Below are 23,236 nucleotides of genomic sequence, written 5' to 3'. Positions count from 1 at the left end.
TTGAAAGGCAACTGTAGGGTGTTGGGCTTTTCATATCTCCTCCCTTTTCTTGCCCTTTTCAATAGGATCAATATGCTAATGCTTTTCTTCATGATGACAACATGAATTTTCGTGTAAACTTACACAGAATGGTGAGTCTTTTCTTCCAGATTGTTTTCTCTTTAGGATGCAAACACAGAGGATTTGAGTATGTATGAAAAGTGTATGTTGAAAATTGTGTCACAGATATCTAACCTAGGTTGCTAAGGCATGTGGAAATAGTGTCAGAAATGCAGTAGCTGGGGAATGATTTTGAAATTGCTCTCAGAATGTCTCCCTTCTTCAAAGAACAAAGAGCTGTTTGGCCTGTCAGTGAATTCAGAGGCCTGTGTAGCTGGCAAGGAGCTGTGTATTATGAGGTCTCTGAGGAAATCAGTGGTAAAGAGAATGTTCTGCCTTAATCTTTAGCAAGCATTAGCCCTCATGTGATATATAATAGCCAGCTGGAGTTACACTGAGTGCTCTTATTGGCTTACCCTTCATTCGGGGTGGAGTAATTCACCTTCAGGGAGGAAAGGATTTTTTCCAGAGCTTTTTCGTGTGGAGGAAGTGTGCTTACCTAGCTCATGAATCTCTGTAGTTACAAGTAACTTGAATGGTTATCCTTACTTGATGGATTCTGTCTTTGTGGTGCTGGCAAGTTCCACCTCATCTGACAGCAAAGCAGCATTTGAAAGTGTTACTGTTCAAGAAAGAAAGAAACATCTTACTTGATGGAGACCACACTCCAAGAATACTAGTCATTACCACTTAGCAACAAATTTACTGTCCAGTTAGCCTTTCTGGTCTGTTACAATGAACACCAAAGCCATTGACTACTGCACACACTGTTAAGAGCGCCAGTCAGACTTCTGGGTCAGAAACAAATCAGTATGTTAAGCAAGGGGAAGGAATTGCTGTGTGATTTGTTTTTGTCTTGGGGTCCCTCCCCTCAGTAGAACAGTGCCCTCCAGCTACATAGCTAGAGAAACAAATCCCCAGTATTAGCCTGCTGGAAAGCAGGCACAGTTTTGCTCCAGCCATGTCCTTTAGGGTTAATATGTGTAAGACAGCAGCTGGAGAAAAAGACAGAGGGAAGCCTCCACTGATGGTACTATTTGCTTGAAAAATACAATAATACACAGACTGTCACTTCAGGCTTCTGCTGACTTCTTTTCATCTTTGTGTCTTTGAAGCCAATGAGACATCGGAAGAAAGCAGCAGACAAGAACCTGCCCTGTCGCCCGCTGGTGTGTGCGGTGCTCGGTGAGTGTTGTCAGAGCACGTGTGTGCTTGTGGCTCCTGAAGCATCTCTTGTTGAGCAATAGAAATATGGGATTTGAGGATTAAATGGAGCAGTGGATGGACTTAAAAGAAGGACATTTACATACTAAAGATGTTTACAGCAATCCATGCCTATCTTTGTACATGGCTACCTCGCAGACAAATCCAAGAGTGCAGCTCTGTAGCAAGAAATCCTATATACATTTACAGAAAGTTTTGCAGAAGCTGCTTGGCCCATCTGACCTGAGTTATTAACAAGAGGGAGGGCAGTTGATTAATAAAGTCAGTGTTTAGGTGAGTGTGGTAACAGCGACAAGTACTTTGTAGATGATACGATGATGGCAAACCTGTGGAAGGTACACATATTTATGAGCGTGTTTGCTGGGCATTGAGCAAGCCTTTTCTGAGCAAAAAACCAACAGGAATGTTGGTTAGTAGCTAGGATTGGTTTTGCCTGGGGATATGGAGGCGTAGTTGAAAGCTTTTCATGCAGCACATGATTAAGTTGTGACTCTCATTACTGTGGAGGCCAAAAGCGTATATGGGTTCAGAAATGGATGGCGCCTGGCTGTTCAGCCTGATGGTGTTGAAGTCTTAGACTTTAACATTTCCAAAAGTGATTGTTGAAGCCAAGACACAACAGCTGCATGAAGAATCTTTCTAGAGCTATCAGATTTCATACACTCTTCATCTACACTGTTTTTAGTCACTTTGAGTCACTCTGCTGGGCTGTTACTGCCTTAGGAGCTTACAGCTCACGATTGTTACCACTGGCTTGGTATAAGCATTTCATGCTGAAGTTGAGTTGAACACACCCCCACACACATTCAATTGTCATTTATTAGCTTCTCTCAATTGTATTTCTATACTCTTTGCCTCTTATCTTCACCCTGGAAGCCCTGAAATGTTAGACGCATTCTCTTTTTTTTTTCCCCCGAATTAGTTTTGAGCTGAAGCTTAGCCTATGTTGAGATCAAACTAGCTTTGCTTGCTTCAGAATTTGTTTTAGAAAAAATAGGTGTTATTTACAATGTCTCTTTAAGTAACATCTAGGTTGTGCATTGTTTCTGGTAAGAGTAATTTCCTAAAATGTGCTTCTTAATGGAATTCTCCATTAGTGACAGGGCTTGAAATATGAGAGCAATTCTAGACATCAGAATTCATGGTGTATGGTCTTTATTTGACTATAGTGGGGGAAACCATATGGGGAAGCAGTGCCTCAAAGCAAATTACAGTATGTACCCTCAGTTTCCAGTAGTTTCTTTTCTAATTCTAGCAAATTTCTAATGTTCTTTAGAACAAACAAACAAAAAAGTGAAATCCCTTTCATCTAAGCAGGACTATTGTCTGGTAGAGATAGGTAGGTGGGGCAGTTTGACTTCCTTGTAGTCTACTAGAAGTTAACAGTAGCCAGCTCAACACTTACTTTATCGTTTTCTTTTCTGTCAGATTTGATGGTGGAATTCATTGTAACACACATGATGAAAGAATTTCCTATGGACCTCTATGTGTAAGTGTCTGTGGGGTAACTCATTGTGATTTCATTTGAAGTTTGAATTCAGGTGGAATCCTGTTCATACAGCAATCTTCTGGCTGAAATAACACTTTGTGGCTGGTGGGAAGCAGGATGAATTGCTTTTCATGAACTCTTCCAGTAACTTTTTCTACTTCAAAAATCCTCTGTGTGCCAGAAAATTGAAAGCAATTCAATTTCAGACTGTTTTCCTAATCTACTTGATCTAACACAAAGCTTTTCAGTCTAAAAGAAGTTTCATAACAGAGAGTCATTGCAACAATCCCCACTTCCCAGAAGATGAATCTTGGTCTAGAAACGGAAAAGGCAGTTTTGAAAAAGCAAAGATGACTGACATGAGTCCTGGAAGGCAGTGTGGGGAGGGAGGGAGGGAGGTTTAAGCCTGAAATAGCCTGCTAGGCAGCACGGGGTAAAACTTAGCAATGGGCAAAAGGAGAGAAGTGAACAGAGCTACTCATGAGCACTCCATGTGTCCCACAGGGGCCTCTCCAGTGCTTTGTACTGCTTTAGCCTGGAGGGCAGAAGGAGGATTTAGACAGTTTGTTGGCTTTGCTGTGACTGTTTGTACAGTGCTGAATTTCCCCAAGGCGTGAACAGCACTATATTCTGTAGGAAAGATAAAGACACATAGCATGTTTTCCCTTAAGGTAACTTTTCAGCATGTTCTGATTTTGCCCAAATAACCTTGCAATTACAGTGCCTTTTCAAGGGTTGTGCAGTTCAATTGAGTTTGTGAGAAATGGTTTTTTTAAATGACAATTGCAGAACTATTTGTAGATGGGTATAATGCTCCTGAATTTCACAAGAAAGGTGTGAAATGCTTGGACTCAAAAGCAACATCACATCTAGAAACCCCATAACACTAAAATTAATGAGCAGTAGCAGCCATCAGTGGGCATTTGTATCCATTCATTTTGGCATGTTTGTGCAGTCCTTTCACTGTACTCCTGTCTGAAACCATCCCATAGCAGACGCAGTTATTGCAGACCAAGTGGATGTTCTGAATGCACAAGTGGTGTCACACTTCTCTGCAGTACATTTAAAAGGTGACAATATGAAGCTGCTGCTCAAGGCTGGGCATATTAATATTTAAAAGAGAAATCCAGGTTGCTTAGACTAAGGGTACTTTTTATCCGGTATGTGTATTATGAATCCTCAGCACGAAACTTTTAAAAACCAGAGACACCTGACCAGGATGGATAATTTCATAACTTGACTTACAGCCAAGCAGATACAGAAGTGAAAAGATGCTGGGCATTGTCCAGTACCAGTAACATCAGAAATAAGAGGTTTCTCCCCAGAGAGATTGCTGTTCCTGGTTTGAAGACAGCTGTCTATCCTAGCTGGTTTGCTTCCTTTTCTTGGTTGAATTTATGAGAATCCAATTTGAAATATAGCACTTAATGTCATGCTCAGCAATTATAAATAGTTTTACCTTTATTCAAAGTTAGTTTTAGTTCCTACCTTATTGTGGTATTTTTGGGATTATCTACAGGTCTGAAAAGAATAATGTATACCTTCTGCATATTTTTTTGCCATAGCCTTATTTTTAAAGCCTTGTCTTGAACTTTTTGCCTCATTTTGAATAAATTCCATGCAAAGTTTTAGAATTTGATTTCTCCGTGTTTATCTGATGTGCAGTGTCTTTCATGAGTGTCTTTTCAGAAGGATGTGGATTTTAATGAGATAATGTGGCTTTGAGAAATAGGGATTGGAGAAAAAGGTATTTTTCCTTTTTGTAATGTTCCTTCTATTTTTTCTACGTGGCAATAGCTAAAAATAGCTTGGCCTAACACATTCAAATTTGTATGTATTTTTTGGCTTGTCCTTAATGATAGTGTTAGTGAATTTACTCATTGTATTATATTTTTAGTTTGGATGTTATGTGTGAAGAATGTTTGTGCACCTAAGAGTTTGAATGAACACTAGATGCTATAGAGACCTCCAGGATTTGGAGACTTTACAAGTGCATTGCCTGTATGTTGGGGGATTCTAGAGCTTGTTATGTGTATTGCATGATCATTCCAAAGCTTATACTTAAATTATTTTAAGTATGAGGGGACTGGAAAATTTGATAGAAATATATATATATATGAATGTAATTAAACCACACACCTCAGTCAGTAAAAATCCTGTAGTTTTTTTGACACCCTCATTTCCTTTAGCCTCATCACTGGGCACAGAGAAACTGAGAACCTCCATTGTGTCCCAATTTTACAATAATGTGCAGTCTCACATATATGGAGCCTGCAAGTTAAGTAACTCATTTTATAGTTTGAGGCCCTTAGGTAAAAGTAGCAAAGAGTGAAAAGTATTTATTAAACAGCAAACATGCTTTTGTGGTCAGTCTAATCCTGTTGAGCTTAAACTGGCATACAGGCCCCTTTCTTTCATTTTGTCAGATTCCTTTTTTGTGAGCGTTGGTTCCTCTTAGGAGGCCAAAGCCACAACTCCCATCCTCCTCTGATAGTCTTTGAGTTTGTTTATTTCCCTGCTGCTGATTTCAGAGATATTTCCAGGCTTGATGTAGAATTGCAGGAAGATGCAATGTCATTAATCCTTTTCCCTCTCTTTTCCAGACGGTGCATTCAGATTGTGCACAAGCTGCTGTGCTACCAGAAGAAATGCAGAGTGAGGCTTCATTACACTTGGAGGGAGCTCTGGTCAGGTACTTGGCCTCTGCAGAGACAGTCAAATAGGAAAAATAGCTTGTTCCATTGCTACAGGGTTAAAAAGCAAGCAGCAGTTCTGTTAAAGCATCATTATGTTGCTTCTTAGTTGCTACATGCAAGCTGCCTCCTTCGGAAAGCCATTTCATTATCATAATGGTAGCTAATTTACTTTCTTGTCTGTCCATGCTCACCATGGTATCCAAATGTCTTTGTTTTTCTGTTCCATTACCTGAGTCCCTCTTTACCTGATTGGAGAAAATGGAGTCATGTTTTATGGAATAGTGTTTCTCTCTCACATATTTGTGAGTAGAAAGGAGATAGGCTCTTAGGTAAAGGAGAGGGACCTTGCTTTTCCTATTACTGTAGCAGATGCTCACACTTAGAATAGTTGTGCTGCTCCTGAAGAAAGCAGCCTTGAAATGTCAGTGTGAGGGAAGAGAGGCTTTTAACTCTGACCTTTGAGTTGATGGTAGATAGTCTGGTTCATGCCACTTGCATCCAAAGATAGATAAATAAATATTGTGGGGTTTGACATAATCTAGTGGACAGCTTTGTAGGACTCTTATATGATGCAGTTCATTGCGTGGGAGGTCTGAGGAAGGGAGTAGGAGAATGGATGATGAGACCTAACAGGCGTCTTTGGTGGATATGGTATGTGCTTCAGTTCTTACCTAGCAAGCAATCAAGTAGCTCAGCCAGGAAAGTACAGTTAATCCCCTTGCTGTTGTGGCTTAAACAAGTGCTTTATGAAAATTCAAGGCAACATGGCCTTACCTGTGTATTCCTGGAGCTGTGCTTGAGACCTAGCATCAGTGACTTGCCTGGTGTAATGCAACTCCCTTTAAAAATTTGAGAGAGGGCGGCTTTTGAAAGAGGCAGTTATGAGTGGTTTGTGAAGCTTTTCTCAATTGACTCTGAGTACTTCCCTTCAGTAGCCTTGCCCAGCTGAGATGCAGGTACAGAGAAATGAACCAACAACCCGAGTCATTTTCAGTTACTTACTTTTCGCCTTGTGTGACATGTGGCCCATTCAGACTTTCTAAATTATTCCTGCAGAAGGTGAAGCGATGCCGCTAATTAAGGGATTAGCAGTTCCTTTTCAGTTGTTTTCCTCAGAACAGAGCCCCTAGAGGCATGGCTGCAGTGTAGTGCCAGCTCAAGAGATGAGTGTGTACATTGTGGATGTCTGTTGTGAATGGAAATTGCATCTGACAATGTGTGTGATATCTTCTCAGCAGTTACAGTGAACCAGAGCCATTTCTATTTGGCCAGGCTGGCATGGGTCTTTTCTACACACTGGCAGAATGGAAGTTTGAAATGTAGCACCTTTTGCTTGAAAGTATTGTTCCACAGTTCAGGGAGCACACTCTTAGGCATTTTTCAATCCTTAACTTTCCCTGTTTTAGGGGAGGGGAAAAAACAGAAATCCTTGGACACACTGAGATTCAGCATCTTGGGATATTCTTGTTAGCAGTCTCTAATTAACTGGTGTTTATATAGAGCTTTGGAAACATCAAGTGCCTCAGAAGTGTTAAGTACCGCACATGCTTTGAAAGCAAAGCAGTAACATAAAACCACTTGGATTGGCCAGGTTTCTATGAAGGAACTGGAATGTCTGCACACCTGATGTAGCTGCAGAGCTCCATGCTCACTATAGATTTCTGTGTGTTTAAGGAGATCCTCTCGTGGGAGTAAACTACCATAGAAAGTTGCAAAAAAATTTTTTTTATAGCATGTTGAGGTAAACAGAGTTCTTTGGTAACTGCTGAGTGGTTTATACAGGCTGGAAGGCCCTGGGTGAAGTGGTACACACACCTGTAGAAGGGCAGGTCCTGGCTGCCCCAGACATGCTTCTAGAATGCTATATATGTTGCAGAATAAATGCTAATTGCCAGCCCTGTCTTGAGATCTATTTCATACTTAACTCTTACCCTGTCAAGGTTGCTCTTGATTACCCAGAATGCTGCTGCCTTTGATGTGAAAGAATGTCTCTTTCTCTGGTTTTGTTCTATGTGACAGACAATTCCAAACCGGAGCACAAGACTTCTGAATTAATTTCTGTCTCTCATATGACCATCAGGCTTTTATTTTGGATTGAATAATCAGTTATCACTGCTGGAGGAACAGCTAAAAGGGAGCAGCTATTCACTGTAACGTCTGAGATATCAGGTTGTCCCATCAGGTGTGCTCTACAGAAGGTCTTCAAGCCCACACTTGTCTTCTAGAATGACAAAGTGTATGATGACTGAAGCAATGCCCCTGTGGTGCAGCGTGGATAATAGGAATGGAGGCCCCCCAACAGAGCTGAGCGGAACAAAGAAGCTGGAGGGAATTTGTGTAAGGATATATTGAAAGAAAGGGAGAGAGTTCTACCTGGCACGTAAAAGGAGGAGAGTTTTTTCAGGCAGAAAATTGAGTGGGAGAAGAAGACAAAGAGAATACTGTGGGGTAGGTAGTCAGTATAGGGTGCGGAGGAACTGAGATAAAGGTTGTAGGTGGAAGCAGTAGCAGTGTATGGAGCCTTCTGTTCACTTGCCAATTCTAATGTTAGCTAATCTCTAATTAAGGAAAGCCACTTGTGTGTCATCTGATGGATTGATGCTCTTCCGTTGTGGATGCTTTGTCTTCAGCATGGAAGGCCAGCAGCACTTTGAGAAAGTTTCTGCATTTACTATTTTTTATTTTAATTTGCAATGGTGGTAGAGAAAAGCAGTGGATCCAGGTGCTTTGGCATCTCTTGGGACACATATCAGGCTGTTTATGCAGTCTGTAAGACTTTATACTTTTTTAGATATGCCACTATTTGGCACATTGTTTCCATATGATCTTATTTCTGTTGAACTTCCTTTTGCAACATCTGAGCTTAAAGAAGAACAATATTGTTACAGAGTCTTTGGATGTGATCCAGCCTTAGCTTCTCTATTAGAATAATTTTTTCACGTTAAGTAAAGGGACCAGGGCACTCAAAGCAGTATAAATCTCTAGCTGTGCTGACCAGATGACCAAGAATGTTCAGGTGACAGAGAAAGATGCAAGGATTTGAGAGCTGAAAACAGGATTGACAGAAAGGAAAATCTGTGGGTGGCAAAAGTAGTGTGTAGAAGCTGGCTCTAGCTAAAAGTAGTGTGAAAATAAATATCAGATCACTAGTGGAGCTAAATTCTGGAACATCTTAAAAAGAGGGCTGGAGAGTGAAAAGAAGTTGTAATCTGATTAACCTATGAAAGTGACTGGCAAATGGAAATGCAGTTAGATTCAGATCCAGAGATGTCTGTTGATCTTGGTTCTTTTTTAATAGGCCTTTTCAGTTGTCTGTTCACTTCAGTTCCATCAGTGGTTAGTGTGCAGCTCTTCCCTTTGAGTGCTGAAGAAAACCTTCAGGTTTTTCACCACTGACAGTGTACCACTGCTGGTGACTAGCCTGGAAATTTGGCCAAGGTCAGAAAGTCTGTGTGGATATGACTGTGTTGACCTGTTTGCTTGCAGACATTTTGGCCAACTGGAAATCTCCTGAGCTGTTATGCCAGGTACCTTACACTTTTTAAACACTGATGATTACGCTTGAATGTCAAGTGTAAGGTACTTCATAGAGCCGATTAGGAAACTTTGGAACAGCCAGTTCCCTGTTCTCAGAAACAGCCCAATGTTCTTGGGCTAGTTTGTACAGCACTTGCATGATGGACAGTGCTATATAGGTGGTTGTTGTTGTCAAGCATGTATAAGCTATGCCAGAAGAGTTTTCATGAGTCATTTAAGCTTTTTATATAAAAAGACCTCATTCTTCAACTCCTCCCACCTCAAAATTAGCAATGCTTTAGCAATTCACTCTGAGCTTAGGGGATGCAGGTAACTTCTTTGCAGTTGCTATGGTTTGCTTTAAGCAAAAGCTATGTTTAAAGAAACAGAAAAGCAATACTAATAAAGACTTTTAATAGCAAGAGTAGAGCCTAAAAAAATCTGAACTATAATAATAATAATGGTGAAATAGCTGTTTGTTGGGGCAGTTGAATGCAAAGTAGGATTAAAAGTGGGCATTGCCATTAGTAAGTGTTGAAGATCAGTTTCCAAATTGTTTTAACATAAGGCTATAGTTCCTTACCTTGTAGCTTAGTTAATTTGGTAGATGCAGAATGCACTGGTAAAATAAGCATGCTTCAAATATGTAGTACTATCAAGAAGTTAATTTTTCTCCTTTTTCATTTTAGGGTCATCAAAGCAGACTTTTACGATGCTACTAGACAAAATACACTTTTTTATTCCCGTTTTTGTCCACTCTTCAGATCTTTTTGTCAGGTTCTGTATTTAAAGCAAGGATAGTACTGCATTCAAAATCTTTTTGGGTGAATACTAAAAATGTGAAAGGTTCCTCTGGGGAAGATTTTAAAATAAAGAAGCAATTTTTTGTGGGGGAGAAGCTCCCCCCTGACTTTCAGTGTATATAACACTGCCCTTATGCAGTGCATATTTAAAATGGTATTGTTTAATCACTTTGGTTTATTATTTCTGTGACTGAAACATTGATTACTGGGAGTATGTTATCTATGTCATTTCTGGTTCTACAACTGTTGATCAGGTCTGCTTCAGCCTTCTGATTTATGTTGCTGAACAGGCTGGAAGTCAGGTGATGTTGTGTCTTCCCTTCATCTCTAATCCAGCTGTCACTGTCACATTCTGCTGCAGCTACATGGCACGGGAAGCTTATCATCTTGCAGCTCTTGTGGAGGCAGGATTCACACACTGGTGTACTAGACAGTCTAGTTCACTGGCAGAGTTCCTGATCACTAGATGCCATGAGAGTTTGGAAGACCGTAGAGCTGCTTGGCCAGTTAGCAAATGGCTTAGTTTCTCACACAAACTAAAGGCTGTAGCTGTTATGTGCCATGGAATACATACTGGGAGTTTGCAGCCATTTGGGGGTCCTGTTTTCTTCACTCATAGGGGTGTTGGTGCTTGTGATATGTGGTACTGTGTTGGCACAAACTGGGTTCAGGAAGACAACTGTTAATCCTGTTACCTATTTCAGGGAATTCAGGAAAGGATTGAAATTGAAACATGGTTTTATAAAATAATTTTTTGTTTATAGTTGTGGTGTGTGTTGTGGGTTGATACTCACTGATTTATTTAATTTGTACCCCTGGGAGCACTCTATTACCCCAAAGAAAACCCCAGTCCCTTCATACAAAGCTCACTTACAGGCAGAAAGATGGGAAGGTCAGAAGGAAGACTGCAAGTGTCTACTTGTGGTATTCTGCTGTCATTCTCAACTGGTGGGACAATTTCATGCTCACCTTTCCATATGACCTCCTTCTATCAAGGCTAGAATATTTTCATAAGAACACTCCAGCCATTTGGTGAAATGTCCTGGTATTAAACTCTTAAAGAAGGTAGTGTAAGAAATGCAGAAACTCAGTGGCTTTTCTTGTAAAGGACGATGTTCTAAATTCCCTGCATGGGTCATTTATTGGAAGCATCTGCTTTTACTTAATTCTGGTTTACGTTTACTTTATGTTAACATATTTTAATACTGATGATAAAGAGTTTGACCCTGATAGCTGATGAACAGAAAAAGAATAATATAAGATTTGGTGCTGTTATTGATCCCCTGGTGAGATCAGGATGGGAATTTCTCAACAGAGCCTTGCTCAGATGAGCACAAAGGGAATTTAGTAATTTGCATGGATAAGTTTAGCAACCTTTTGGTCATCTTCCCTCAGCCTGGCAGGTCTCATCCAGATACCTTGCTCTGTCCTGTTTCAAATAAAGCTAGCAAATACTGGAGAATTTGGTTGTGAATCCCTAGCAGTTTGCAGATCACAGTGACCTTGTGGAGATGGTGTGATAGTTTCTCCTGGGAAACGGTCCCATTGATGATAGAAGTGTTACAGCTGTTCGAAGTTGTTTCTTTCTCTGCCCGGAGGGCTTGCAGCATTCAGAATGCAATAATTTATCCCTGGCCCCTTTTTGTGTTCAGGCAGTATCACTCCTAGGTTCCTTACCTTGCTGTCTTTCCATGTTCTCACACAATACTTCTTCTCTTTCTCCAGATTCTCCACCTTTTCTGTTTTAAAACCCCAGGCAAAAAGTGCAACCGTAACTCCCAAGACTACTATTTAACAGTGTGGACTTACACTGTCAGACAAAACAGAATTCAGCTCAATACTACCCTTCCCTCTAAAGAGGGATGAAGCTTGTAGGTCTGTGCTTTTTTTTTTTTTTTTTTTTTTCTTAAGAAAAAAGCATATTGTTCATCTAGGCTTTAGCTGAAGTTGGAAAATTTGTATTCTTTCTTACTGCTTGCTGGATTGCCATCAAGCAGCATTGCTCTGGCATCAGCAATCAGCATTTCCATTAAGCTTGCAATTTCACCCTGTTGATTCCATTTAGGTGGGAACAGTGAGTTCTGAGGATGGGGGCTGTATAAAGAAAGTGAAGGGTTGGAGGTGAAATAGCCTGCTTGACTGATCCTGGGAGCGATGGGTTATGCCAGCATGTGCTCCAGCCCTCTGGCAAGCTGTTGATTCTCATTAAGAAAAGAGCCTGCTTTCATGGATGTACCCCTGAGAGCGAGTCATGGGGAAAAGAGGGAACAGCTGTAGAGTGCTGGTGATGGGGAGCCTGCTAGTTGCCAGCTGCTTTTTGCCACAGAGCTGTGGTGGCTGGGAGGAGGAGCTCAGCAGTGCCTGTTGGCAGCAAGCCGGGAGGGTAGAGGAGCGTCCAGCCAGGTAGTTGTTACAGCAGTGAGCAGGGTGCTCCCTCCTGATCAGAGCAGAGGGAAGGAGCTGGAGCATGTTGACTAGTGATGTTGACAGAGCTTTTATTGCTTCCTCTGCTCCCCTGAGAGGGGACTGCAGCATTGGTGCAACAGTCTTGTTTTCTAGTGCTGTGGGTGATTGACAGGAAGCTGCAAGTGCTGTCCCTGAGTAATTGGTTCGCTTGTCCAAGGATGCTGGGATAGTTTGTGCCTCAGGGAGTTCTGGTGCATTAGTTTGTAATAGCAATGTAACTATTTCTTGGACACGCTTCTTATTCCTACAACTCTGTCTGGAAAATACCTCTGTTTGTTCTTTCCTGTCAAACCCAATCTGTAGATACTCATCTCCTCCTGAGTTTCTTTTGATCACTGTTCTTCTGAGTGCTTGCCAGTGCTGACTGTGGCCAGATCTGCACCATTTTAACACTTAGGTCATCTCAGAATGTCATATTTGAGCCTTTTGCTTCCCTAAATCTGAATTGCCTTTCAGGTATAGCATTTTTTAGAGGTGATTACTCTTCTGGGATCTCTTCTCCTCATAGGTGCACAGTGGGCTATGTGGTTATCCTAGCTTAGCCCTTGTGACTTCCAGTCTGGAACAAGAGAGTGGACTGGTCCGTGGTTGTGGTATTGTTGTGCTGTGAGAATCTGGTTTTTTCACATTCTGTACTGTAGTTCCCCTCGTGTAAGGGAATCATGCTGAATTTTGGAATCTGGAAGAACATATAAGAAAGCATTGTTTGGCCTATTTTTTTTTAAACAAGTGTTTGATGTAGACCATTTAGAGACAGAACACTAAGCATAGGTGGACCTTTGATCTGGCCAGGTACAGCCAGGGCTCCTCATTTTGCTCTGTTTATACTTCCAGTGCTGTTGCAGATAGAATGGTCCTGTTTTCTCTTGTATGTTGGAAGAACTGAAGCACAGAAAGACCAGTGATGCTTCCTGAAGAATCTAATCCACTTTATTCTCAGTTGTGGCCTTAGTTGCACTAAGCCTTAGCAGATCTGGCTTACCATGTGCTACAGTGAGTAGTGTGGACCTTGCCTTGAGAATACATACATGTGAACAGGGTGGCTATAGAAGATCCAGGGTGGTTATTGTTCTGCTGAAGCACTTGTAGGCAGAGGACTTCTGTGCAGCATGGAAGTGTTGCCCAGATGTCATGATCGGCTGCCTTCTAGTGATATATGCGTGGGGATCCTTCTAAGGAGGCTTTGATTTGAGACATGGGGAGGAGGACACTGAATATACTGTTGACTCAATGGTAACTTCTAGAGGGAATGGGAAAATCACTGTTCTTCCCAGTGTGCCCTGAAAGTTGAAGGGTAGAAAATTGGAGGATTTTAGTAGAGCACTAGATCCTGTTAATGGCTGTTACACTGCAACTGAGGAGCCCTCACATCTCTTTCTCCCTCGCTGCTTTCTTGAGGGCCATTATATGCACCATTAGAAGATTTTTGACCTGTAAGCGCAGCAGATGCAGTCACAGAGGCCTCTGTACTGTGCTCAACCCGTTCGAGCTCTCATTGATGAGTGTCTCAGAGCTCTTCTCTTCTGCTGTGTTGTGCAGTAACACATCAGAGCCTTCCGATGCTCCTGGCAGAGTCTGTGCTACATTCTGACTTGCCCAAGGGATGATACTACTACTTTTTTTCCCCCCCCCTTTTCTCTTGGTCTATCTCCGTGGTTCTGTTGCATTACAAATGATCCAAACAGGGAACACTGAGACGCTAAAAAGCCCAAAACTGTTGTGTGAATCCCAATTCACCTGGGGCTGAATATACTTCTGTTTGAAACAAGGCTTATAGGGAAAATTTCCCTTATATGCTGTGGGAATAGGAGTAGGGGAAGGAGGGAGTGAAGGGCATCTGTAACAGGAATTACCTCCTTCCTGGTAGAAGAAAAGGAGAGATGGTGGCTGCCTGCAGTTTTCTCACAGAGGATTGGTCTGGGGGAGGGCAGCAAATAACTGAGCAGGAGTACTGCTGCTCCTTGGCAGACAGAGTGGCTATGGGAGGTGATAAGGGAAAGTGTCTTCAAAAGCAGCTGAGCAGAGAAAGAGCTAAGAGGTTCTTTCACTGCAGTCATTTCAGTTTAAAAAGTAGGGGAGGGTATCTGTGATGTCACTTTTCATCCTTTTGCTGTAATAATTCTTTGGAGAGAAAATTGCCTAAGAACCAACCTGCTTTATACCACTTTTCACACAGAGCCAGTCACATGGCTCTGTGTCCACTCAGCCTGCTTGTCTGCTTGGGTTTCAGGCTGTAAACATAGTTGTCCAAAGCTGTGCTCTCTTCTTGTTGGTTTAAGAGGCATAGCCAGTGCACTCAGTTCAGGTCACTTACATGAAAATACTGGTGGCTGCTTGTTTAGTTAGAGCCTTCTCCCTTTATTGCTAAAGAAGTACTAGTGACCCTGTTGTATTGTGAAGTTATGGATATTTCAAGACTCACCACAGTGGGTGTTTGGGTCGGGCCAAGAACAGATACCTTTAGGGAGGAAAAAAAAGGCTCTAGAGGGTATTGCAAAAATGGTGCTTTTTTCCAGTTAATGCTGAAATAGATCTCATGCCCAAACCATCCATTGCTGTTAAATCCTGGAGCATAATTTGGGATAAGGTGGCTGAGCCCAAGCAAGGATCACGTTGTTGTCTGCCTGTGCAGCTGGGAGACTGAACTGCTCCTCTGTTGGGGAAAAAAAAAAAGGGATAATTTCCTGGCTAGTGTGCAAGGGCAGCCTGCAGGTGGGGTATGAGAGGCGAGCAGTTGATTGCAGCAGGGAAAAAGTGACACATCTGGTTTGGCTTCAGATTGCTCAGGAACAGTGGCATCAGTGCTCCCTTGGAGCTCGAGGGCAGAGGGGTGTTCAGTCAGTTGGACTTTCCTCTAAAGGTTTATTTTGTGTGTGTAATTGTTGCTGAAGGGCACTAGGCATATGAAGCCAGATCTAAAAGTTGTTAGTTCTGAAAACTTCAGGGCATAGCTGTCCTCATTTTCAGTACAGGGGCTGCCTTACAAACAAACTACAGAGACACGGCAAAGGGATTTAAAGGTTCCACAGTGTTCGTGTTCCTTAGAGACACTTGATAGAGGCTGCTGCAGAGTGTGCTGGCGTGGAGAAAGATTGGTTGCTCTTTTAGCATCAATGTAGTGTATATCCTAGTTAGGAACACTGCAACTTTTTCTGGAATGTGTGGTTTCCTAACACTTGATAAATTTGTCAGTGCAGGGCACACAGTGGCTGTAAACCTCTGACGGATTAGTTCTTCTGACCAGGCTCTGAGCCCAGCGCTCAGTTTCTTCTTCATGTGAAGCATGTTCCTCTCCTTCCTAGTTCTTAGGGAAGGAGCAGCACAGGTTGTTTTGAGTGGGCTGTGATGCAGTGCAGTTCAGGTATAAATACTGATTTCAAGCAGAGGTAATCTCTTGTCTTCTTTCTAACTGAAACAGGAAAATTAAACATAGATTCATCACAATGGCTGAAACAAATGTAGGGAGAGAACAGAGCTAGTTCTCCTTCAAGTGTTGTCACCAATACAGAGCAGTACAAGTGCTTCAGGGTGGTCTGTGAGAAGTATTGCAGTGGGCAGTTGTAGGGTGCTTGTCCTCATCATTTGGTGAGTGCTTGTGCTCTGGACAAATACGCTCATTCTTTTCAAAATAGTTCTCCTCATCACGGGCAGCTTTCATGTTCACTGTTTTTGGATGTTCAGTGGTGGCTTCTTGTCACGCTGTGCCATGACCTGCTGGCAAAGGCCATTCAGCAGGGCTCTTGCGGTAGAGTAAGAGGCAAAGAGATGAACATGAGGCTTCTCACAACTTGTCAGAAGAAATCCAGAGCTCTGCTACTTTGCTTCCACAAACCCAAGCTGCTGGTAGTTGAACAGCAGCACCTGTTCATGAGCTGTGGCCCTGTGGACTGGCATGGCTGGGAAGGAGGTAAAGCCTTGTAACTAAATGCTTGAAACTCTGAGATGGAGAGATGGCTGATGAGCTGCTGTGACAGAGATGCAGGGCAGCTGTCTGCAGTCCAAGGCACTGACTGCAGGAGACTTTTTTGCTGTGGAGGTTTGGTTACCTTGGCAACCTGTTTTTAGCTGGATCTTTGCTCCAGTGGAGAGCCCATCTGTACCTGCTACTTTGTTTTGAAACGTTTGTTTTGCAGAAAAGTAACTGACAGGGTATTTCCAGAGCTGTGTTATTGTGGAATCCAAGCTCTGGTTTTGGTCCCAGGAGTTTCTGATGATGGGGTGATGATGGTGTGGAGAGTTATGTGGCTGGATTGAAAAGGTGTGAATGAATGTGCTTTATGAGGTGAGCTGCAGACATGGAAGCGAGAAATGCTATTACTGATGGTTAAATCCTGGAATAGCTCTGAAAGATACAGCACTTGCACGTCTGGAGTTTGTAGAGAGCTTTGTTCGTTCCTGGTTTGCAGTTCAGCATCAGCCACCCACTGGAAGATTAAACTGAAGTAGCTTCTGCCTGTGATGAGTAAATACCCGGCTTGGGGCTGTAGGCTTCCCTTTGGGTGTGCGTATATAAACTTTTGATACTCATGGTGAACTTCTAGTATTGTAAAGTAGAGGTTGCAGGACTGCATTTAGAATCTGGCAGTTTCCTTTAATTCAAGATCTGACCAGTGTGTTCACATCATTTTGCTGTAGGTGTTTTGACTTTACCTCTGTAATCTTGAAGGGGATGAGTATCTAAATTCTGCCCATACCTCATTCCTGTTCCCTGTGCTTTATCTCTTCCTCTTTCATAGCCTGTACTTTGGGCTGAGGTGAATGGTTTTTTCTGCATTAGCTGTGGAGCTCTCCCAAACCACAGCTTATTTTCTCACAGGTTACTGGGTAGTGTGTGATGCTTGTGTAATGGTGGGGGGGAAAAAAGGGATTAACAAGTTCTACTTGTGCCTGTAAAAAAATTGGAGTCATGCCTGGTATTGTTCTGTTGGATGAAGTTACCAATTAGTAGATAATTAAGAACCTTTAAAAAAAGGTGTGTACAGTGTTCCAGCATTGACTTTTCATGACATCTTAATTCAGACGTTTTAAGTCTTGAAATCTGTTGACTTCAGAGCAGAGAGTACATTAAGAACCTCTTCCAGTCAGCCTTCAGCTTTTACTCTTGAACAGCTATAATGCAGAAAAGCTAGTTTTCTGAAAATCTCAACAACTAGAAAAAAAAAGATAAGGAACTTTACATTTTATTAAAGTGCATGGAATACAGTTGTTTATTGTAAAGTCTCTTTGATTAAAGCATTTTTAGCCAACCTTTTTGTTAATTACCACTGTTACTAACTGCTACTGGGTGGTTACAGCAGGAGCTTTTGTTGTTTTATTATTTAAGACAAGTTTGAACCAGATCTGTAATCTTTATGGCACAGCCCCAGATAACTGGCACAATAAAGTACTACATCCTTCTTTTTAGCAGTGCAGTAGCATTGACACAGAGCTACAGAAAAGCTGTGCTGTGGGGGTTTTCTTACCTTTTTTATTTTTTATAACTGCATGTATCAACAAGAGTGACAGTTTGGGGCTGACTATGCATATATCATGTTGGTGATATATGAAGCAGAAACAAGACAGTTGGATTCTCCAACCCCAAAGCTCACTCCAGGATCTAGCAGATAGAAAAATCTCCATGAGCTGACTGAGCTAACAAGAGATGTACCTTGAGCCTGAGTAGATTTGATTGGGAAGTCAGTGAAGGAGAATAAATGTGGGAAGGTAAAATAGCTGTCACTTACCTGTTCAGCCGAGTATTTTAGCAACAAAAAGCACCGCTAAACCCTACATATAAATTGATATATTTCTGAGGTGAATAGCTGGCATTTAGTTTAGCTTGCACTAGGTTATGTAAATGCATCTGTATTTAAGTGACTTGATGATGATGGCTTTGCTTTTTATACTATTTTAAAAATACTTACTATTTTCTCCTAGCTTTGATCAACTTGTTGAAGTTCCTCATGTCTAATGAGACTGTGTTGCTGGCCAAGCACAACATCTTCACCCTTGCTCTTATGGTGAGCATCTTTACCCTTGCACAAATCCTCTTATCTTTTAACAACTTAATTGTGAATTAATCTTAGGAAAGAATTGTAATCCTGAAAGGATTCCAGAAAGGATTGCTGGCTTGTTAAGGAGATATGAGAACAAGGCCATGAAGCAGAGGAGTATCATTGTGGTTGGTTTCTCTAGGTGTTTGGAAAGGACAGTGCTTGGACTAACTATAGGGTTGGCTCACTGAAATAAGTCTATGTGAGGAAAGACCTAGTTTAATTTTCCAGATTTGATAATATTTTTTTCTTGTTCTGTGGCCCTTTGTATGCAGAATAGAAATGTGTTTTTCTGGTCCCAGATAAAACAGTATTTAAGCTTCTTGTCTGTTTCTTTGGTACTATAAAGAAAATGATAAATAAAGCAATGAGGTAATGTCATGCTATCTGCTGCAACTGCAAGCTGTTTATTTGAAGGTTTTGGACATAGTTTGTACTGTTTCTGATGCAGAATAGATTTGGGATAAATATTCCTGTTGCAACTTCTTTTCACTTGTATAGGTTGTGAACCTGTTTAACATGTTCATCACTTACGGAGACACATTTCTGCCCACTCCCAGCAGCTATGATGAGCTCTATTATGAAATCATTCGGATGCACCAGAATTTTGACAACCTTTATTCTATGGGTAAGTACCTCCTGACTCGTCAGGATTGCTGCTGCCTGGAAGTGAGTGTGGTGGAAGAGGGATGTTTGTGTCAGGTGTTTCCTGTCTATCTGCTACTGATGTGTGTCATGCTGGGTGAACATGTTTTGTGTACTAGGGCATGTTGGTAAATTAAGAATTGAGAGAGGGATAAACTTGCTAAAAGGATAATTTTTTTTTTAAGTGTCAAAAGAATACGAATAGACTCCTTGCCCCTCTCTCTGTCACTTAATGTTGGAAATATAAATTTGTTTTTACAATGGAGTATGTGGTATTTCATGCATTTCTGTGTAGTTTTCCTCTATTACATTCAACAATTTCAAGTCAAAAGGCAGGTACGTGCTGCAGAACCACCCAGCATAGAGAACTACTGAATGCAAAGAAGAATTTGGAGAAGAATTTGAGAAACTTATAGCAAGAAGCTTGGTGTGCTAGACAAATCACATCTACTTCACTCTTTGCCAAAGCAACCAAGAAAACAGCCCTCACAAACCTGCTTGCAGTGACAAGTGAATCACTGGACTGAAGAATGTGCCCACTGGCAAAACAGGGAGAAGCTGCCATCCTTCAGCGAGAGAGGGAAGGGAGCCAAGTGACACCCAGCAGGAAAGAGGAGCAAAGAAGAGCAAGGAATGCATGGAGACAGAATCAGGCAGTGTTATACGCAGGAACCTGCAGCCCAGGGTAGCTGCAGCAGCACTGGTGTGCTGCATAACTTGAAGCTGTGAAAAAAAGAATATAGTTATGTTCTTTGTTTGCTTTATTATGAAAGGACCTTTCATTCATTTACTTTCTGTTCCCTTCTCAGCATGATCTCCCAATGAACAGGCGTTAATATAAGCATATAAGGAGAGTTAAAGGGCAGACAGTTGGCCACAGCCCTCTTCTGACATGAAGAGAGACATCCTCACCTAAATAAAAGTAGCCGACTACCCTCTGTAACTGCAGGCAGAAACAAGCTGCCCTTTTGTATGAATTCCCTACAGTTTTCAGCCATTACATAAGGATTCACTTGGCCATTTTTGTGCCCTCTGAGTGCATAAGATTTTTTGCTAACCCGTTTTCTACTCTCAAGAGTTGCAGCTAGTAAAATGAGGTGCTTTTACTAGCTAATAATTTTTTCAAACCCATCCCTTGTGGAAGCTGAAGATACGTGGAATAGAAGAATAATGCACTCAGATACTTCCTCAGTTGGGTTGCAAAAGGCACACCACACCTGACCTGTTAAAACAATTCATTTCTCACATGAATGTTTGCCATCCTACGCAGAGTAAACCCCATTTAATTACTCTTGCAGATGCCTGAATTGAAACTCTCTCTACATATATTACTTCAGATACTCAAGTACAGTACCTACTATTTGACAAAACAATGTTACTCAGAGCTGACAACTTTTTTCTGCAGATGACATGTAATGGTAGAATAGAAGGCGAGAAGGTAGCACTGTCTCAAGCTGATGAAAGCCACCAGGAGTCCTGATAGTTTCCTTTGCTTGTCAGCCCATTTCTGAGACTACAGTGACCCTTCTGTCCCCTAGCCTTGGGGTATTGGTTAGCGCAGATGAGAAAACTGCCGTGTCCTTTAGTTTTTCTGTTAATGTGGTTGAAACTTTGCATGTTGGGAGTGGAGGTGGAATCTAATTGATTTGGTTTTTTTTTCTCTTGTTCTGAAACTGAACTTTATCCAGATTTGCAGGACTGAAAGCTTCTGTCCTGCAATTATAGGCATAAGTATGTGGCCGATGTGCTTAATCATTCACTTGCAACATCCATGTTTCTGGATGATCCTAAATTCAGATGGTGAGCTGTTCCTTCACTTCTAAATTGAGGGTGAACTTTTGTTGTGGAATCTAACCCCCAGAAAACCCTGTATGTACAAATTAATAGAAAATTCCCTTTGTTCAGGCAATATGGAAATTAATCAAAACATCTGCTACAGGATCTGTTACTGTTCTGATGCTTATCAAGAGATGTGCAGGTAACTGCCACCATAAAAACACTACATATTTTGACCTAAATAAATATTTTTGGTACTCTGGCGGAAAAGAATTGGGTTCCCTAGTTGTTCCTGTTGCAGAATGTTTCAGATCTGCTCTTAAGTCTGTCAGAGACCATCTGTGCAAGAGAACACCACCTTTCTTCCTACAGGGAGTGTTTTTTCTTTAGGCTGGTGTGTAATTCCTGTCTGCAACTCTAGATAAATGGGCATGTAAAGAATTTCATCATTGCTGGAGAGGGTTTAAACTGCAGTATGTAGTCCAGTTCAGATGGAACCTTGCATAAGCAGGAGCTGGAGGAGAACAGCTGTGTGTGGAATAAAAGCTATTCTAAGCTTGGGACACTGCCCTGTTTCTGGGCAAAATGAGCTGTGTGTGATAATGAAAGCAGTTAGGAGGACCCTGGTTCTTCTGTCCCCTCTGCCTCCAAGTTGTTACTCTCTTCTTCTCACCCCTTCCATGTTCCTTATGTTTCTTAGGTGGGCTTTGAAGGGAACTTTTGCCCTGGATCACAGATCAACTCAAAGATGACCGTTGCTTTGATGTGGTTCCTGGACTGCCATCTTGCCAAAGCAGAATTTTTTTTTTTTCCCCCCTGTTTTGAATTATGAAATTGCCAGTTCTGTGCCAGCACTGTTAACTCTCTTCTCCTTTCAGTTCTAAGGCTGTCTACCAATGCTGGTCAATGGAAAGAGCCTGCAAGCAAGGTGACCCATGCATTAGTCAATATTAGGTAAGGAGTAGAAGTTAATTACTCTTTTAAAGTTTCTCATTTCCTGTGTGACTACATTTTTATCATGACGCTTTCACATTTGTTTGAATGAATTTTGTTTTCAATTTGTTCTAATTGTTGGGCTAAATTGTTGCTCTAAACAGGGCCCACAGGCATAAAGGAAGGATCACCAGAATTTGATTGTCCTCTAATAATTCTCTCCGCTCTTCTGTAGACTGAGTGCTTTGAAAGCATAGCACAAACTGTAATGAATTAATCCTCACATCGTTCTTGGGAGAAGTTACACAGTAGAGGATAATGCTGTGCTGGCAGAGCAATTGTGAACCTAATGGATTTCTGTTGCGTGATTCTATTGTAATTCCACAAAGCTATGAAGGGGACTGTAAGCCTGCTGTAATAAGCAGATTTGAGGCCTCTTAACATTGCAAGAGTTTTGTGTGTGTTTAAAACTGATTATTTAAGGACATTTCAGTGTTCTCTTAAACTTCTTCTTCCTGTTCAAGGGCAGAAGGGGAAAAGTTATGCTTTACTTGTAAGACTAAAGAGTGTAAATCTAGGTATGTATTCTTTCACAGTGGCAATAACTTATTTTTCTGGCACCTGAAGCAGCTACTACTGACCAAGCTGGGTACTGGGCAAGAGGATCATGGATATGATTGATTGGAAAACAGAGGAATGTTGAGAGGGAAAATTTACTTCTTAGCTCTGGCTTGTAAGCAAACCATAAAAGATATAAGTATTTATACTGAAAAAAAATCTGTCTACCGCTTCCCTAGTCACCCCAGACACTTGGTGTCTGTGCAACACCAAGTAGCTCACTACTGTTGTATTTCTAGGCTAGTACTTGTTTTCCTCACTACAAAAGGCATTGTGTAGGACAAACTCTCTGAGGGCATCTTTCAAGTCAATATGCATCTTACGTGTCTGTAAACCACCTTAAAGATTCCCTTAATAAGTCTGTAAGCTTGATAACATCATGTGTGATTCTAGACTTACTTTGCTACTATCCTTATTTTTGGTTTTTTTTAAACAGATGTAAGTGAACACTTGTGGGTAGATAGTGCACTAGGAGTAAAGCAGCAGAACAGGTGGCTGTTGACTAATGTCAGTGAATGTGACACAAAGTGTCTGCTTTGGGAATGCTGTGTGTAACCACGGAGGGAAGTCTAAGCTGGGAAGAGAGAAAAACCAATTGATCACAGAGGGTTTGTGCTCACTGCTGGTTTGTGGAACTGAGACTTTGCATGGGCTTATTTCCTGTTGGCTTCGCAACTGCTTCTGTGAAGATCAGCGTGCAATTGAGACAAGATGCAACCAAAAAACTGGCACTGTGATACCCCTTTGTATTGGTTCTGCACGGCCTGGTTTTCGGTAGCAGGGGGGGCACAGAGGTGGTTCCTGTGAGGAGCTCCTGGAAGCTTCCACCATGTCCAGCAGAGCCAGTCTCTGATGGCTCTGAAAGATGGACATGCTGCCGGCCAAAACTGGGCCAAGGAGAGAGGTTGGAAATGCCTCTGTGATGACATATTTAAGAAG

At 41.7% G+C, this 23,236-nt stretch overlaps 1 protein-coding gene across 2 annotated transcripts in view; it reads left to right on the top strand.

The window, feature by feature from the left end:
- ARMH3 (armadillo like helical domain containing 3) overlaps nt 1-23,236 on the top strand; it is a 125,120-nt gene that overhangs the window by 33,707 nt on the left and 68,177 nt on the right. For both annotated transcript variants that reach the window (XM_039553642.1, XM_039553641.1), the window contains exons 17-23: nt 66-131; nt 1,215-1,284; nt 2,752-2,812; nt 5,416-5,504; nt 18,210-18,292; nt 18,827-18,953; nt 21,625-21,700. In XM_039553642.1, coding sequence (XP_039409576.1) covers nt 66-131; nt 1,215-1,284; nt 2,752-2,812; nt 5,416-5,504; nt 18,210-18,292; nt 18,827-18,953; nt 21,625-21,700 — 572 coding nt within the window. The remainder of the gene's footprint in view (nt 1-65; nt 132-1,214; nt 1,285-2,751; nt 2,813-5,415; nt 5,505-18,209; nt 18,293-18,826; nt 18,954-21,624; nt 21,701-23,236) is intronic.

This window comes from Corvus cornix, chromosome 6 (assembly GCF_000738735.6).
Source record: "Corvus cornix cornix isolate S_Up_H32 chromosome 6, ASM73873v5, whole genome shotgun sequence".
Lineage (NCBI taxonomy): Eukaryota > Metazoa > Chordata > Aves > Passeriformes > Corvidae > Corvus > Corvus cornix.
This window is presented reverse-complemented; position numbering and strand designations above follow the sequence as displayed.